Raw genomic sequence first — 18,114 nt, forward strand, 5'->3', positions numbered from 1 at the left:
AATCACTGAGCCAGAAATACTCCCTATGAGGAGAAAAAAGGTTACTAATAGTTAATTACACAAATAATTACATTGATGATGCCTTCAAGGAAAAAAGCACAGCTTAACACTGAGGCAAGGAGACTGAAGGAATTTGTATGACAACGAAAAACAGAGAATATGCAAAGTTACTTGCATGAATAGTTATGTTGGTGACTCCACTCCGAATAAAGACAAAGCTAAACACAGAAGCACTGGGCTAGGGGTACTTACTCTAGGAAAAGGTTAAACGGAGAGTTAAAGACTTTGATGCTCCATCCAGAAATATTACATGGCCAAACACAGAAGCATTGGGTCCAGAGAGCTTTCCATTGTGTATTTCTTGTTTTTCCGAAGTTAACTACATTAATATTTCTTTTTATGACACAGTCCAAGAAAGAAACGCACGAGGACTGGACCAGGCCTACTTTCTGTTGGAAAGACAAACATAATGGTGGAATGTCATTAGTCAGTCTTCATCACTGGCCAAATGAGTGCCCTCACTACCTTTAGTCTGTTTGTATGGAAAGGTTAGTTTCTGTGTAAACAGTCGGTCCTTTGCTCCAAATAGTATCTCCTTGTCCTTTCTAGCTATGAGATGAGCCAGTACGCCCCCCAATACACACACACACACACATCCGTGTTTTACTATCTTTATGAGGACTTTTCGGTTACTTCCATTGACTTCCATTCATTTTCCTTGATTTTTAGTGCCTAACCCTGACACTAAACTCACCCTAACCAGTTAATACCTAACCCTAACCCTAATAATAACTCAATTCATACCCTAGTCCTAAATCTAACCCCTGTCCCAAGAACGGAATTTGAAAAATCGAGGACCAGGAAAATGTCCTCACTTTGTCAAAATGTCCTCACTTTGCGATAAAAATACAAAAAATGGTTCTCACTCAGCAACAAGTACAAGAACACACACACACACACACACACACACACACACACACACACATACCATGGTGTCCCCACTGGCACTCACACTAGACCTCCCCTTTCCTCTTACTTTACTTCACTGATACAAGCTCCCTCTGCCCACATGCCGCTCTCTGACCTACTGCCCCCCTGCTGCCCCCAGGCCGTGCCCCCATGTGCCTCTTTATGCCCTCCTGCCCGCTGTCTGCCCCCGCTGGCGTTCCTCCTCTCCTTGGTCCCAGGGGAGCAGACGGAGCTCCTGATTATCTCTGTGTGGCAGCCTCTGTTTTGTGCTCTGATTAAAGGAGCAGCATGTGGTCTGTGTGCGAGCGGCCTGTGCAGACGCCGCCGTTGGCTGATGCTAACGTTACGTGCTTAATCATTTATGTCTGGGAGATGGCCACAAAGGCCTGGAGAAGGAGGGGTGGGAGTGGATGTAGGTGTTGTTGGGGTATTTATCAGTGGCACAGATGCACTCAGGCGCACATGTTGCCAAGATAACGTTCCCACTGCTTGGGATAACATGACCAGGGTGCACTCCAGGCTATGTCTCCACAGACTGTACATATTATCTTTATAAAATAGGCAGCTTGAGGGTTGCCTTTCCTCTTGGTTTGTATTTATAGATAAAACTGGCATATCTATGGCGTCACACAACTTGCATCCCTAAAAATGCTTGAAGAAGATGGAAGGATTTTTCTCTACTATCGAGTGCAGAAAGTGCCATAATTTGGTAAATATATAGTATTTTAAATAAAATTGGAAATATTTAATACAAAATAAATTTGTTTAATTCTAAATTATTTAGAAGTTGATTAAATACATAATTAAATTTGAAAATTCATTAAAATTTGTATTAATTATGTTAAAAGCATAACCAAAAGTTCTGTTTCTATTTGATACATTTTCGTTGCTTTCTTCCCATTCAATGGTTTAACTACAGTAAGATTACCATGCTTTTGAATAAATAGGGAAAGGCCAGATGATGATGTCACAACTTTGCAGGCATTTAACGTTACATGTACATGTATTTAAGGACGACACCTAAAAAACAATTTCAGGCAACATATCTGCATAAAAACGGTGGACGCGTTCATCTGTTCAAATAATTATGCAGTTGCGGCAGATCACACCGAGCAAAGTTAACGACTCAATACAACCTGCTGTCCAGTGTCACCTCTTGCCGCTTTGGTAGGAGGGATTGCTGCAAAGCCATTGATTCAATGCATTCTGCTGGGTGTCCTCAGATGGTCAACTTTTTTTTAACCAATGGGCCCAAAGAACTGAACATGACACCATAGTGTTATAGCTACGATCAAAAGGGTATGTATGTAATTGAAATTGAATGATTGGAAGGAATTTACTTATCAGGGATGGCCAACTTCAGTCCTCAGGAGCGGGCGTCCTGCATGTTTTTGGCCCAACACATCTGTATCAGCTGAGCAGTTTATTATCGGGCTTCTCCAAAGCATGTTGAGAAGGTAATTCAGCCACCTGAATCAGCTTCGTGGGGGCAGGAACTCATAAAACATGTTAGCAAGCCTAGGATTTATATTTCTGCATATAAATTTGATCAGTTTGGTTCGTAGGCTGCATTTGTTGTAAATTAGTTATGTCTTAATAAACTGAATTGAACCAATCGGAAGTATTCATCGTTAATGATGAGGAAAAAGAGGGAAGTTTGTGAGGCTAAAAACCCTTTTTTTTCAGCTGTCAAGTTATTTCTATAGCACTTTAAAATACAACTCAGTCAGCCAAAGTGCTTTACACCCCGTAAAAAGCTAGTGAAACAACAAGAAATTTTAAAACAATTAATCCTTAAAATATAAAAAACTTTTTCCAAGTCTGTCATTATTCTGGCATTTAGCAATTAGAAATGTTTTGGGTTATCCCAACTGACCCCAGTCAAGAACAAAAATCTCATTTAATGTCTTTTTTGTGTTGTGTATGTAAATATCTGGTTTAAACTGTTAAAACACTTATTTAACCAAGTTTTTATTGTTCCGTGTCACTTTGGACCCTCTCTTCTCCAGCTAATTGATAATATTCAGGAAACCTCGCGGTCCTATTTCTCCCTCTTCCTTCTCAGTCTTCCCTCACTGCCAGGCAGCTTGTCCCTCCAACACACAGAGACATTCACACACAGAGGCAGCCAATAAGAGAGCACCAGTTTCCCCATTGCTTGCCACTCAATGCCTTGTTGCCAGGGCCAACAGGAAGGCATGAGACCCTCTTTGCTTTGAAACTTGGTGTTGACTTTTTTTTTCTGTGAAAGAAAGGGAAACGTCTTCATTTATAAAGTTGTGTCTTCTAAGTATGGCGAGATGGACAGATTGTTCAGCTTCTCTTTGTGGTCTCTCTCACTGACAGGAGCTCTAAAAACCATTTAAAAAGGTCTAAAGTTACCCAACATAGATTTATTTGCACGCTTTCTTATTTTTTTATGTAGTTACGATGAGGTTCTCGTTGAGTGTTTTCCTGCTTTCTTTTTTTTTCTTCTAGGTCTATGATGACAAGAGGGGCCTTCCTTTGGGTTCTGCTCAGCCTGGTTCTTCCCTGTTCCAGCGAGGAGGGTAAGAAATTTGTCTAAAAGAAAAGCAGAACTAAAAGAGACCTTGAGCTCTACAGTAAAACGTTTTTTTTTTTTTACCCCAAGCACAAAAAGACAGGATCCAATTGAAATTAGTGGTTGTGCTACCTCTGAATGCCACAGAGGACTTACAGTCTTTTTCTCTGTCGCTTTCCTTTTCTGTTGCAGCACACACCAAAAAAAAAAAAATCACACATTTTTCTTTCCCCTTCCCACCACCCCTGTCTCAGTCTGTCTCCCTTTCATCTACTGTCTGGCACTGTTATTTTAAACAGCTGCAGTGGATTGCAATGGAAGGTGCTTTTCAGAGTGGCAAACCATTCCTTTTGCCCATGTTTATGGTTCATTCAGTTTAACCGAATGTGGAAGAGGGATAAGCTGAAATCATTTATCCTGCAAAAACATAACGGGGGCGTGTGTCTGCCGTTGGTTGAATGTTTTTTTTTTTTTTTTTCAGTGCAGGATTTCTTTCTGATGCAGTCTGAGGTGTGACGTAATATGTTTTCTTTTCCAGGTGAAGACGGCGTGAGATCTGAATGTTTATGTGGAGGACCCTCCTGCGGCGGTGGGGAACGATGTTTTGGACGACAGTGCTTTGCTTCTCTCTCGTTATTGAATGGAACGACAGTCTTTGAGAGGGGCTGCATCGTTGTGGGCGATGAAGACTGGTCGTCGCTCTGCTTAAAGCCACCGACCCCGGCGCTGGTGGTGAAGTGCTGTCGTGGACATTTGTGCAACATGAATGTCTCATTGCAGTTTCCAGTGAAAGGTGAGGGATGTGAAACAGGCTAGCATTATCTCTCTGCACTGGAAACCTTTATTTTACCATTGTACTTTTGGACCCATTGCTCCATATGATTTAGTGTCACGTTTTTCATAGGTAGGAAACTTGTCTCCATAAACTTTCTAATCAGAAGGGCTGAGATACAGTTTTTAAAGTTGAAGGGTTCAGGTTTATTTGCTAATCAAGCCTCAGAGAGTATGAAGGGCATCTGATAGTGAAAGGCTGATGATTGTATTGAAACTTGAATGTAGTTTTTCAAAAGTAGTTTCCTAGGAGGTTGAAATTTAGTCAAATCTAGGCAAAAATACCCTGTTAATAAGTTGTGCTTTCATAAGTAACATGCTAATAGATCAGTTATGATAAACACATCACATCCTGTTCTTACAGCATCAATCCAATCCTACTCCAAATAGCTTTGAACATCATATTCGTTACTTCATTTCCAGATTAGTTGGGGGATATGTTGTCTTCTCGAGCATAAACCACAGGTTTTCTGTTTTCTATTTAAAACCATAAAATATTAGTTTCTATAAGGACTCTTTCACCACAGACATCTGTAAAATGACACTTGTATCAAATCTGTTAATATGAGACCTAACAGAAAGTATGACTATTTTAAACTAATGTTACTGAATTACAATGTTGAAAACAATCCAAGAGTTTGAAATTCCTTGCATTCGCCCTGCACAAAAACATATCCAAAGGTTATTGGCAAATTAAAAAGTATTACCTCCCTACCAGTCCCTTTTCATATGGGGTGAAATACTCCCCTGGTCATTTGTTTTTACCCTTTGGAGGTGACTTTTCTTTCCTTTTTAAACCATATCCGCTTTGAAACTATCTGATAGTGACGCTAAACTTGTCTGATTTCACTGTTTTAATTTGCGTTCGGCACTCTACCGTTGTGATCAAAAATCTGTGTCTCCATTGTGAGCAGAGTTTAGTTTCTCTACATAAACGTTTTGTTGTGGACTAAAAACAGACAGCCTTAGTAGTTTAAAGGTCCAGAAAATGTGGTTTTTGGAAAGAAGTTCTTCTTGGATGCTTCAGTCAGCGTGCAAATAAGTTGTGGCTTTGGATAAGTTTAGGCAAGAAGCTCTTTTCTTGTGGCTATTTCCTGATTCATAAATATACACAAACGTCTGCCTCTCCTGGAAGGCATGTTCTCGGGTTTTTTGTATATTGAAGATTGGCTAAGATGAACCGGCTTCTGTCAGGAAGGAAGGATCACTAAAAAGCTCAACATTTGGGACCCGTTTAGGAAGTAAAGTATGGTTTTTAAAGTTGGTTGCGTTTATTTAATAGAAATTGTTTTGGGTGGCAGGTAAGTATTAGTGGTTTTGGTTTAAAACAATTATTTATTAACAATAACACTGATATAATTTAAGCCTAGATTTATTTTGAAAGACTAAAACATTAGAAAGCTGTTTTTCAGAATTTATATGTGTTTGATTACAAACAGTGAAAACATGTTTAAACCTTAGTGCTGTTGGCAGCAGCTGGTCAGCAAGGGGATGTTTTCCACCTACATGTTTTCTGATGTGAGTGAATGCCTTTTAATTTAATGGGTTAGTAATGGTATTGCTCTAATGGGTTTTTCTCCTATCTGTGCTTCCTCTTATCAGATGTCGAGCTGTCTGCCGGCAGACCAGTCCTCAGAGACCAGGAGTGCGTGTGTGAGGAAGGCTCGTGTGAGCACGGCCGGCGCTGCACGGGCCAGCAGTGTTTCTCCTTTCTGAACCTGACTGACGGGGCCGCCGTCCAGAGGAAGGGCTGTCTGAGGGACGACGAGGAGGGCAGAGCCACCTGCGCCGTGGCACCCTCATCGGTCTATGTCGTCCGGTGCTGCCAGGGCCATCTGTGTAACATGAACGTCACGCTGCAAGTTCCAGGAAAAGGTGACTTTGTGCACGTTGGACAGATTTGTGTTGGCTGCCGTTCGTCACTGACCTTGTGTCACTTAGCTTGCAAAGGATTTGCTTTGGTAGTTAATCACTAATGACAAAGAAAATATGAAACTTATGTGACTTTTTTTTGCAGTAAAGAAAATGAAATTTAACTATTTACAAGCTGCTTTTTCTTCTGAATCTTTTACAGAACGGGAAAAGAAGCTCCAGAGCAAAGAGGAGCACGAGTGCGTGTGCGAGGGTAGCTCATGTGTATCGGGGAGTCGCTGCTGGGGCCACCAGTGTTTTTCGTCTTTGACAGTCAGCAGCGGCTCGCTTGTCTATCAGAAAGGCTGCTTCAAGGTGTACGAGCAGAGCACCATGACGTGCAAGACGCCGCCGTCCAGGGAGCAGATTGTCGTGTGTTGCCATGGGCATCTGTGTAACACGAACAGCACCGTGGAGCTTCCTGTTAGAGGTGCGACGCGGTCCAGGATGTATCACAAACGTTCAGAGCTCTTAAAAGCTCTGATCTGTTGCTTTCACAGTTGCACCTGATCTTGCTTAAATGGCTGGTTTCTGCAATCTAGGCGGCAAATTGGATAGAACACATGATCAGTTTCAAATGCCCGGGGAACATTTCTCTTCAGTTCAGTGCCGATTATAAGATAAAAAAATAAAGGTGATGGCTCTCTATTTTGATTAAATTGAGAAGCTTCAACACCAACGAACACACACAGACCGTAGCTTATAGGGTTGGCGTGGTCACCTGTCATTTAAACATGGGAACAAACTGAGTGGGTTGATCAAACCACCTCTCCGTCCAGAAACTGCACAATTAAAACTGCTCAGGTATACAATGATACATTCAGCATGGTGAAATGCTGTAAGAAATCAGCTATAGTTTTTATTTCAAATAAGAAAAAGACCAACATGATGTCTTTTTCACCAATCTCACAGATAAATGCTTTTTCATCAGTATGTTTAGGAAATATGTGCCTGCTGTAGCTCCCTGCTAAAGTTTTCATACCCCTCAGACTTTTTTTCACATTTGTGACTTATGGGATTTTATGTGATGGATCATCACTCTCTTAATTGTGAAGTGGAAGGAAATAGATAGATATTTCAATTTTTGGTTTACAAATAAAACATTTTCTTGCATTTGTATTCAGCCACCCCCAGTCAGTACTTTTCAGAACCCCTTTTTGTTGCAATCAAAGCTTTTGGAGCATGCTTCCACCAGCTTTGAACATCTAGAGACTGACATTTAGACCCATTCCTCTTTGCAAAACAGCTCAAACTCAGATTGGTTGGAGAGTTTTCAAGTCTTGCAACAGCTTCTCCATTAGATTTAGGACTGGACTTGTCCAATCTAACACTTGAATATATTTTGCAACTTCGGCTGCAGTTTTGAGACGTTGTCCTGCTTGACAAGTGGACCTCCACCCCATTATGAAATCTTTTGCAGCCTTAAAAAAGGTTTTCCTCCAGGCATGTCAAGGATTTATCTTCATCTATCTAACCAACCAACTCTGACCAGATTACAAGTCCCTGCCGAACAAAAGCATCACCATAGCATGATGCTGCAACCACCATGTGAGAGTTTTCCTCCACACAGCCTTTGTCCATGCACCCCTGAAAGTAAAATGTTGTTTTGATCTTATCAGAGCACCTTATTTTTGCTACTTTTCCATGAAGGGCTGATCTGTGACGTGCGTGACTAATAGTTGTCCTGTCAACAAATTCTCGCTCCTCACCTGAACAGCTAGATTTTTATGCACAGGTAGACTAGATTGAGCAGTCTATCACATCAAATCTAAAGAAAATGCATTAATTTGTGATTATTGTAATATGACAGAATGTAGGGAAGAAGACATTGTACATTTGTATAGCCGGATGTCTTATTCAGTTTATCTATTTATGTGCTTTGTGCATTTCAAGGTTTTATTTCTATGATATTGTTTTGGTAGATGCCAAATAAAAATTTAATTCCAGTAAATTTAATGAACAGTGAGGTGCCTTATCTTAAAAAAGATCAATAAAAAGCAGTTTACTGGAAAATGATAAAACGAAAAACAAGACGTCTATTTGCAAATAGGAGCATATCTCCCAAACCGGAGCCACTTTCAGACGTGCACTGTTTTCTACTAATCTGGTTGTACCCGATCGGGTCGTGCTCATATCTGAACGACAGAAGCTGCTGTTTTTTTTGGGGGGGGGGCATACCTGTGATTTGCCCTGTCACTTTCAACATGTCATTAGTCTAAAGTGCAGGAGTCACATTAACTGATGGGCATGCCAGGCAGCAATGGGTTAATTTCCCTCTTCAGAAGAATCCACCTGATCACATAAATTGGTACAAATAGTTAATTATGGTCTGAACGTCCCAGTTTTCCTACATTTTACAAGTATCGGCTTCCGTTTTGTTCTTTCATGTTATGTTTTTGGTAATATTCATGCGAGTTTTGAAGGTCAGAACAAAATTAAATAAAGTTATGGTAGTGAAAATATTTATATCCGACTTCTTTAGAGCTTTTGGCCTGGATGATGTTTGCAATATTCATTCACATAATCTTATGGAGTTACCTTCTGTGTTGCTCTTTGTATCGGGGTTGCTGGAAATATGAATAACGGTAGTAAATAAAAAATAAAAAAAAAATGTCTGCTGTAACCTCCTTCCCTTAGGGTACGACTGAACCCTGAGAACCCAGACAGAGTTGCTAGTTATGTGTATGAAGGAGTTCATTATTTGAGTTGGGTAAAGGGGGAACATTGTCTGTGCTGCAGGGAGAGAGGAGCAGTCTTCTCCTTGGAATGTTTGGAAATTGTGAATGGTGGTCAGTTCCTCATGCTGGCGGCTTGATTAGATCCACACTATGTGCCGCACGCATGACGTATGGTTTTTAGTCTATTTGCATCATGCCGCTACACACTACAGCATTATTATATGGACTAAATGTTCTCCCCAAAACTCTTTCTCAATGAACTATATTATCTGGCTTAGCAAGAAAACGGTTCCCCGTCCATTCAAACAAAAGTCAGATTTAATTATTTCTCTTTTGTCCTTCCTTGCAGCCGATGAACTGTCCAGCTACAATGTGACCACACTGACTATGGCTATTGTGGCACCCATCATTGTTCTCATCATCCTTTCCACGGCGGCCATCCTCGTGTTTAGGCGCATCCACCGCAACCAGATGGAGAGGCTGACGTCACGAGATGCCGAATACGGAACGATTGACGGACTCATTGCGTCTAACGTGGGGGAGAGCACTCTGGCGGTACATACTCCATAATGTTACGCTAATGTTTTTTGAAAGGAACTGCTTTTTAGGGAATTAAAGAGTTGTCTCATCAGACTGGTCCCAGTCAGTCTTATATAGAGCTACACAATATATCGAATCTCAATCATCCTTGCAATATCACAAAGGCAAAGGACTGCTTGGCTGCAATATTTTGTAAGATATTAGTTTTCAAGTACCATGCATGCAAATTGTGCAGGAGAACAACATATTTAGCCCAGTTAGATGGGCTTTCACTGTGTGTGATGCCCACATGTATGCATATGTTTATTGGTTGAGATGCTAAAGCTAACCCTAACCCTAAAGCTTACAGAGAGGGGTGTACAACCTGTGATGAATAGAGCCACGAAATGTGAAGAAATTTGGATTGATATCGTCATGGCGATATTTATCCCGCACAACCTTTTATCTTCACACCATTTTGTAGAGCTTTTAGTCTGGCTTTTCTCTTGACACTTTCCCATCAGTGCATTTTATTGGGATTTTATGTGGGACCAGTAACTAGGTAGCTTCTGACAGCATGGGAATATCAGCGTAAAGGGGGTTGGATACAAATGCAGGCCATAGTTTCCCAATTGTGAAAAAAGTAAAAGAAATATGAACGGTTTTGCAAGATGCAGAATTTTTGTCTGAATCTATAAAAAAAAAAAAAAAAAGGCACTAAAACAAATTTTTAAATGATTGAAACCTTGTGATATGGCTTTTAAAGATGATTAAAAGAATTCAGTTAAAGTTAGCTTTAATAACCTTTTGCCTATAATAAGCGTGTGAGCAGAAAAAACTGAAAACCGGTAAATCAAGACCCAAACAAGTATCGCAGTGAGTCGAGCTCAGTGTTTTCACCAGAAAATGAGAAACAATTTCAGAACCTTTAAAATTCCCCAGAATTTCTTTGATAAACAGTTTGGAAGTTGTTTTTTTTTTTAATCAATAAATAAAAAAAGAATTACTACTTATTTCAATTTTAATTGTGATGTTGCATTTCAGGTATTGTGGTAAATTGGAGCCAGTTTCTTTAAAACGTGAGTTTTTTGAACCTCTGAGGAGAAAAAACTATTGTATCCAAGATCTATTTGGTCACAGTTATGAAGGAGATCAGGCACTGAGCCTCACCTTGTCCAGTCAAAGACGGTGACAGCAGAGTCATCCCATGGTAATGTCTTATGTAAAAGGAACTGGGAAGCTAGTCAGGTTAGAGGGAAATTGAGTTCCAGGTGAATGTGAAGGACATTCTTGCATGTAAGTCTTTTCCTGAGTGCAAAGGACCCGCAAGTCAAAATGATAGTTTTTACTTTAGCAAGACAACAACATGAGAAAAAAACTACAACGAACAGGTGGCTTCAGGGACATTAAAAAGTCCTCAGTCCGTTCAGCCAAACCCTTTCTGGTGGGATGCTTCAGTTTCTGAAAAAGCTTCATCATACCCCCTACACCATCGTGGTAGTGGGCCCTTCCTATAAGGATCTAAATTTGAGTTTCCGTCTAAAAGGCAGGTCCTCCGTTTAAGCCGTAGTTAATAGATGTTTTCCGAGTCTGAACATGGATATAAATTACTATTTTCTTAGTTCATTCTCTTCCGAATATAAAATAATTTTTGCTTGCTGTTCTAGGATATTGAACCTACATAAACAAACATTATGCAGCTCTTTTTGTTTGGGTAGCTTGTTAATTATGTGTTCTATAAACTTCAGACAAGAAGGTAATACATGCTTGGATTAGGTGGGACTCTCCTGCTGTTTGAACACCCTGTTGACATAATAATGCTTAATAGGTAGTTGATGCATGATAAACGCCTGTTTGTGGGAGTTTGGTTTAAAGCTATGCTATAAACTCTACTTTCAATATGAAGCCATATATAGTTTATGGTTTTTCATTAAGACATGTTGTCCTCGGATATAGTTTAGTTCCCAGTTCTAAGATTTAAGATCTGCGCAGGTAATGTTTAGGTCCTGCCCCAAGCATAGTGGTTATAAGGCCAACATGTCTCCAAACAAGATTCGACAGTGCAGGCCATGACTATGAGCTGTGTTACTTTCCAGATCATAATCTTTAAAGTGTTTTTTGTTGGGGGGGATTGGTTCTGGATGAATGTTTGTGTGAACGCTGAACACGGGGGAATGTGGGTGGGGGGGATTTGTTTTGCACCGTCTCAGTCATTTTTCGCTGCCGTCTCCTGGAGGAATGTTTTTGCTATTTATTTTCTCTCCACTCAACTGCGGATTGTGTGTCTTCCACAGTGTGGTTTATGTGTTTGAGGGCTGCTAAACCGATCCAGAGTTTAGGTGGAGTCCTGTGGTTAGCTTTTCGTCTGGAAAACGACTGCGGCGCTTTTACTGGCTCGTACGCGGCAATCTAGATGAGCAGGAAAGACTCACAGTTTAGCCTCTGTCCAACTGAAGCCTCATTAAAACCTTTCATGATAAATCATTTTATAAGTAATTTGTCATTTTTGTATAGGTTTGTCTGGCTGCTAGACAGCCTCGGTGTACAGCACCTTGCTAAACATACTTCACTATACGATAGACCCAAAACGAGCTAGTGCATGGAGAAGTGGAAGGAAAATGTCTGTTAGAGAACAATAATAACCAAACAGCACAATAAAGACCAAGGAACACTGAATGCCGGTCAGGTATTAAGTTGTGTTGATGTTTAAATCTGGGTTAGGTTCTAAAACGATATCCCAAGCTGAAAGGTATGGCTCACCTACGGACCTGTGGCCATCCATCTTTACTGACAGGATGGGCAAGGTTGGCATTGGAGCGTCATTCAGACAAGTATAGAGAGATCTATGGCATCACTGGAGGTGCTGCAGAGATTTTCAGAGATACCCCAAATGACCCTAATTGCAGTGAAATGTGCTACAAAGTATTAACTCAAGCTACAGAAAGATCTTGAAAACCATGTATCCTTTTCTTTCACTATACAGCTAAGCCCTACTTCTGTGTTGATTGATCACATGGAATCCAAATGAAATACACTTTGACACTGTAATGTGAAAAAATTCAAATGTTCTGCACAGCGATGTATTTTCTTGCAGTCCACTTGGCAGTGAAGGGCCTGAATGTGGAATCACGGTTCTTCTGCTTCAGCATTATAAAAATAAAAAAAATGCTTGGCAGCGCAATAAGAGAGGTTATCAGGAACGGGGAAAACAAATGTGACTGGAACACATGGGCTCATCCCGCTGCAACCTGCTACCCAGACACCCTTGCTGACAGTAACAGTATTACACTGCCCTGATTGCATTCTGTTGCTGAAAGGCCTGGACCTAATATAACCTAAAAAAATCTTACCATTTCTTACTCTCTGCAGAGTAAGTAATATATTTTATAGTCTCAGCCTTGCATTCCAGTGTTATGATTGTCTCTCAGGCAGCTCTTGCATTATGCATCTGTTTATCTGAGCCATCACTTGTCTCTGTTTTCAATCTGTCTCCCTCTTTCCCTCCTCTCTGTTCAGTCATTTGCTTTTGCTCAGCAGCTGCACACTGCCCTCTTGTGCCAGCCTTTGGAAACTGCATGCTGTGTCGACGAGATAAAAATAAAAGGCTTAGCAGCATTGCGCCTGTTTTGGAGTCTGGCTCTTGGATTAGATAAAATCTCCAGCGCCCACACTAGTGGGGCGGTGAGGCCTCCTCTGTTGTTTACTCAGCAGGGTGCACTCCAGCACACACACACACACACACACACACACAGACACACATATCCCCACTCCCCGTTCTTGTGTAGGTGCCACATCAAAGACGACTCGCTTGTGTTAATCCCCATCTGACTCCCAGATGCTTTGTATTTCATCATTTGCAATCCTTGGCCTCAGGATCTTCTGTTTTCATTAAAATGGCTTTCTTGCAAATTATACACAGGCTCACACTAAGATAAATAGTCTCATGTATGTTTTTGGGCTTTTCCAGGATCTGCTGGATCATTCCTGCACTTCAGGAAGCGGCTCAGGACTCCCGTTTCTTGTTCAGAGGACTGTTGCCCGACAGATCACTCTGAATGAGTGTGTGGGTAAGTTACAGGTCAAAAACTGTAAATGTCCTCTCTCCAAATATGGTCAATTCCTGTTACAATTATCTCACTTTATTTTGGCTGAGGTGGGAACAAATAATTGATGCCTCAGATAAATGTTTTTTTTTAGCACCTGAAGAGCCTCCAAACTGTGTTTTAGATCAAGGAAGACTTTTTGGCATTTACTTTTTGTGGATCAAATAAATAAAGAAATTAGTTCAAACATTTAAGATCATCAGAACATTTTGTGGATTTCCAGAAAAAGGGTCCTAGTGAAAGTCTTGTTCTGCAGTGAAGTCCCCATGACACTGCAGGAGATCTCCAGGAGGTTAAAGATTGCTTCTGATATTTTTGTCAGTCGATACAATACAAGCACCAAAAGTAAATCCTTGAATACTTAAATTCTCCTCCTGGGTCTCCTTGATGACCTTTTTGTTCTCTTTAAACACCACCGGAATTCATTTGTGGCCACTAGAGGGCAGAAAGAAACTGGTATTTGCATATCCTACCAGTGTACAGTAATGTTAGTTTTCTTTATGGTTTGTCGTGGGGAACTGTTCATGATTTGTAATAAAACACATACAGCCAGATGTTTGTGAAATCAGATTCTCTCTTTTTCTTTTGGAATACATTTGAAGCCATTGTCTACATTTACTTTTGCTTGGAGGTTTTGAGCTTCATGTGCATCATTCTTAAAGGGAAACTCATTCTGAAAATGCTAGTTTATTTTTAGGTCAGCCTGATCTTTTTTTCACTGCCTAGTCTTTTTCTGTTTTATTTCTGTTAATTTTCTTTATTCACTCTTCCTCAGTTACACACACACTGCTATTTACACAGTCCAATAAATCTCACAAGGGTTCTCTTTAATATGACACCAGAAGCATTCAGATGAACCTCGTGGTTGCTTAATGTGGGTTTACAGTTTTCAAGCAGAGACCTAAAAACATCTCAAAAGGCGGAATGGATCAACAGATCCCCTTTGCCAGTCAGGACCTTACATAAACCCATTGTCTGCATCAATCTCCCAATGATTCCAGGATTTTAATGTTGACTTTGAACCATTCTTTGGTTAAGATAGATTAGTTATGCAACAAACAACTTGAGGTTACTCTTCTTCCCAGACATGGGACGGCTCATTTAAAGTAGTTGGTTTCCAGGCCCAGACCTTAGCTCTCCTATATAACTGAGTTCAGATCCACCCCAGAAGCCTAAAGTTAATCTGCTTCATTTATTCCAAAGCAAGTTTCATTGTGCGTTTGGTAGCATTGTCCAGTTTAAACAAGCATTGTGTCCAAGGTTCCACCATCTGTCTGTTTATTTAAAGTGAAGTTGGAAAATTTGGAGGTAGTGCTCCTCCTTTGTTATTCCCCCCGCTTTATGTGACACACCAACGCTACTAGAGGCAGGCCCTCATCATGATACTACCACCACTGTGTTTGACAGTTGTTACTGAGTTTCTAGGTTTGAAATCCTCGTCTCAACTTTTCCCAGCCTTATTTGATGTAAATCTGGCTGAATTGCTAAGTTATATTACCGTAAGCTTTTTGGTGTTTAGTTTCTGTGGAACTTGCCAAGGAACATTTATCCAAATATTAAATGTAAATGTTCAGACGTGTGATTAAAACCCTAAAATTAATGCAGTTAAACACATTTAAGCCTTTTGTGCCAGTAATGCTCTAACCTGATGAGCTAAATATGACTAAATCAATTTTTACATATAACATGTACTGGAGATGTGATTTTCTTTTTATTGGTATATTAATTGTATCTAAGATTTTAATAAAGATTATAACTGCCACAGCATGTCTAGAATAAAATAGTTGAAATCCTAGTGGTTTTAAAACCTCACGTTCATCAACAAATCTTTACATTTTTACAACGAAGATATTTATCTCCACATTGTTGCAGAAAATCCATGTGTGTTTTTAATTTTTCCCCTCTTGCTGTTGTCCAGGTAAGGGCCGCTACGGTGAAGTGTGGAGGGGTCAGTGGCAGGGGGAGAGTGTTGCTGTGAAAATCTTCTCCTCCAGAGATGAGAAGTCCTGGTTCAGAGAGACTGAAATCTACAACACTGTGCTGCTGAGGCATGAGAACATTCTGGGTGTGTGTAGCATGTTGCTGCTGGGAATGTTTACTGTAAGATAAAAATAAAAACTAAGATGTTTGTAACTGTGAGGAACATGTAGGAACCTCGTTAGAAATGTAAAATCCTACATTTTACTCAACAGATTCAGGTTAATTAGTAAAACAGTGACAGTCAATAACATCTTTTTCATATCAATAAAAAAAATCAAAGCGCTTTAAAGATATGTTGGTAAGCAAGCCTTTTCCGTAGATCCAAATATTTCTGGCTCAACTGCACCGTCTCCCAATGTGCATGGAGAGGGTCGAAGATGTGGTGAGGTGAAGACTCCAGCAACATTCGAAGAACTGGAAAACGACTTTATTAACAGACCAACGCGTTTCGCCTTATGACCCTGATGAAGTTCTTTAAGTGTTGAATGAGTCTTCACCTCAATAAACAAGCATTTCTCCTAATCTTTCTAGTGAATTTCTGGCATCAAAATCTAGATTTCCTTAAACTGCTCAAAACAACACTAATGCAAATAATATTTTCAGTACTTGGTTTTTTTTAATTGACAAATTGCAATCAATGTTTTTCCAGATTTTCAGAAATCCATCTATTCTATGAATGGAGTTTTGCATATAAAGAGAAATCTATTTTTCCATTGCTTTTTCTTATGCTGTAGCACCATTGGTTACACCCAAATCAATCTATAATGCCTGTATGAAACTTAGGTTTCTAAGGCCAAATACTTCTCTGAACTTATAGATTCCAACAAGAGAAACCCTAAATTGCTGTTCGACACCATTAACTCTATTGTGTCTCCTGTTTCTTCAGCTGCTCCTGTACTTTGTAAGGCAGACAGTAATGACTTTTTGAACAAAATCAGGGACATAAAAGACAAAACTCCACCTCCCGCCATGTGTAGTCCTGCCTTTGCTGAACCTCCCTCCCAGGCTTGGTCCTTTTTTAATCCAGTGTCTTTCGATGATATTTCAGCATTGGTTGCTGTAATGAAATTGTCCTGCAGAAATACTGTCAGACAAGCTCTTTGTGAAGGTCTTTGACAAAATTGGACCATACATGTCACTCTCTTCTGGCATGTTCCCCATTGTCTTTACACATGCCATTGTTGAACCTAAACTAAAGAAAGCTAACCTTGACCAATCTGATCTTAATAGCTTTAGGTCAATATCTAAACTCCCCCTTCTGGCCAAACTGTTAGAATATATGGTCTTTCTACAACTTGCTTCTTAGAGTCACACAACCTTAATGAAAAATTTCAGTCAGGATATCGCAAACACCATTCTACAGAAACAGCATAACTTAAAGTGTCTAGTGACATTATGAAGGCTGCAGACTCGGGGAGGTGTACAGTGTTGGTCCAGCTGGACCTGTCTTCAGCCTTCGACACGGTTGACCACCGGATTCTCCATAAACAGGTTGTGGAATCTGATTGGAATGTCGGGCCCAGTACTTCAGTGGATCACGTCATATTTGACTGACAGGAGCTTCACTGTGTCGGCTAACCACATCATGTCAGAGCCTGGCAAAATACTGTGTGGCATGCCTCAGGGTTCTGTCCTTGGTCCCCTCCTGTTTTTGTTATACGTTCTTCCTCTTGGTCAGATAATCCAATGGTTCAGCGAGATCTCATACCATTTATTTGCAGATGACCTCCAGTTGTACTGTACAAGGTGTCAGAGGCTCACAAGCTAAGCTCCCTAATCAACTGTCTGACACAAGTGAAGCTGTGGTTAGGCAATAATAGTCCACAACTGAACTTGGAGAAAACTGAGACTCTTATCATAGCCCCCGATAGTGCTATCCCTTCCATTAAACAGCACTTAGGTGATCTGAGCCTCTCGGCTAAAAACAAACCGAGGAATCTTGGGGTTATCTTTGATGAGGCCATGTCACTGGATCACCATGCTAAGCAGCTGGTTAAGAACTGCTTCTTTCATCTGTGTAACATCGCCAAGTTAAGATCCAGGGTGTCCAGACATGAGCTTGAAATGATAACTATTGCATTTGTATCCTTGCGGTTGGACTATTACAGCCTCTTTACTTGTCTTAACAAGAAAGAGCTGGCTCGTCTGCTGTTAGTTCAAAACTCAACTGCAAGACTTTTGACCAGAACCAGCAGGAGGGCTCACGTCACACTTGTGTTAAAATCTCTCCATTGGCTCCCTGTTATGTATCGTATTCAGTTTAAAATTTTAGTGCAAACTTTTCGAGCCCTACATGGAAATGCTCCCGCTTACATTTGTGACCTAATTAAGCCTTACAGCTCGAGTCGTAGTCTGAGGTCATCTGGACAGAACCTGTTAATTGTTCCACAAACCTTCGTTACAACAAGGGGTGACCATTCTTTTAAAACTACTGCTCCTCTGGAATGAACTTTCTCTCAAGCTGCGCTCTCTAGACTCGGTAAATGTGTTCAAGATGCTCCTTAAAACCTATTTATTTAGACGAGCATTCCAGTCTTAACTAACCCAATGTCGCCACTTTGTAATGTTCCATTTTAATGTT

General features: G+C 40.4%; 1 protein-coding gene across 1 annotated transcript in view; it reads left to right on the forward strand.

The window, feature by feature from the left end:
• LOC124871055 (activin receptor type-1-like) overlaps nt 1-18,114 on the forward strand; it is a 39,194-nt gene that overhangs the window by 17,088 nt on the left and 3,992 nt on the right. The window contains exons 2-8 of the mRNA XM_047369998.1: nt 3,448-3,518; nt 4,050-4,304; nt 5,945-6,217; nt 6,417-6,683; nt 9,281-9,486; nt 13,418-13,517; nt 15,472-15,618. Coding sequence (XP_047225954.1) covers nt 3,452-3,518; nt 4,050-4,304; nt 5,945-6,217; nt 6,417-6,683; nt 9,281-9,486; nt 13,418-13,517; nt 15,472-15,618 — 1,315 coding nt within the window. The 5' untranslated portion in view covers nt 3,448-3,451. The remainder of the gene's footprint in view (nt 1-3,447; nt 3,519-4,049; nt 4,305-5,944; nt 6,218-6,416; nt 6,684-9,280; nt 9,487-13,417; nt 13,518-15,471; nt 15,619-18,114) is intronic.

Source organism: Girardinichthys multiradiatus, chromosome 7 (genome assembly GCF_021462225.1).
Source record: "Girardinichthys multiradiatus isolate DD_20200921_A chromosome 7, DD_fGirMul_XY1, whole genome shotgun sequence".
Taxonomy (NCBI): Eukaryota; Metazoa; Chordata; class Actinopteri; order Cyprinodontiformes; family Goodeidae; genus Girardinichthys; species Girardinichthys multiradiatus.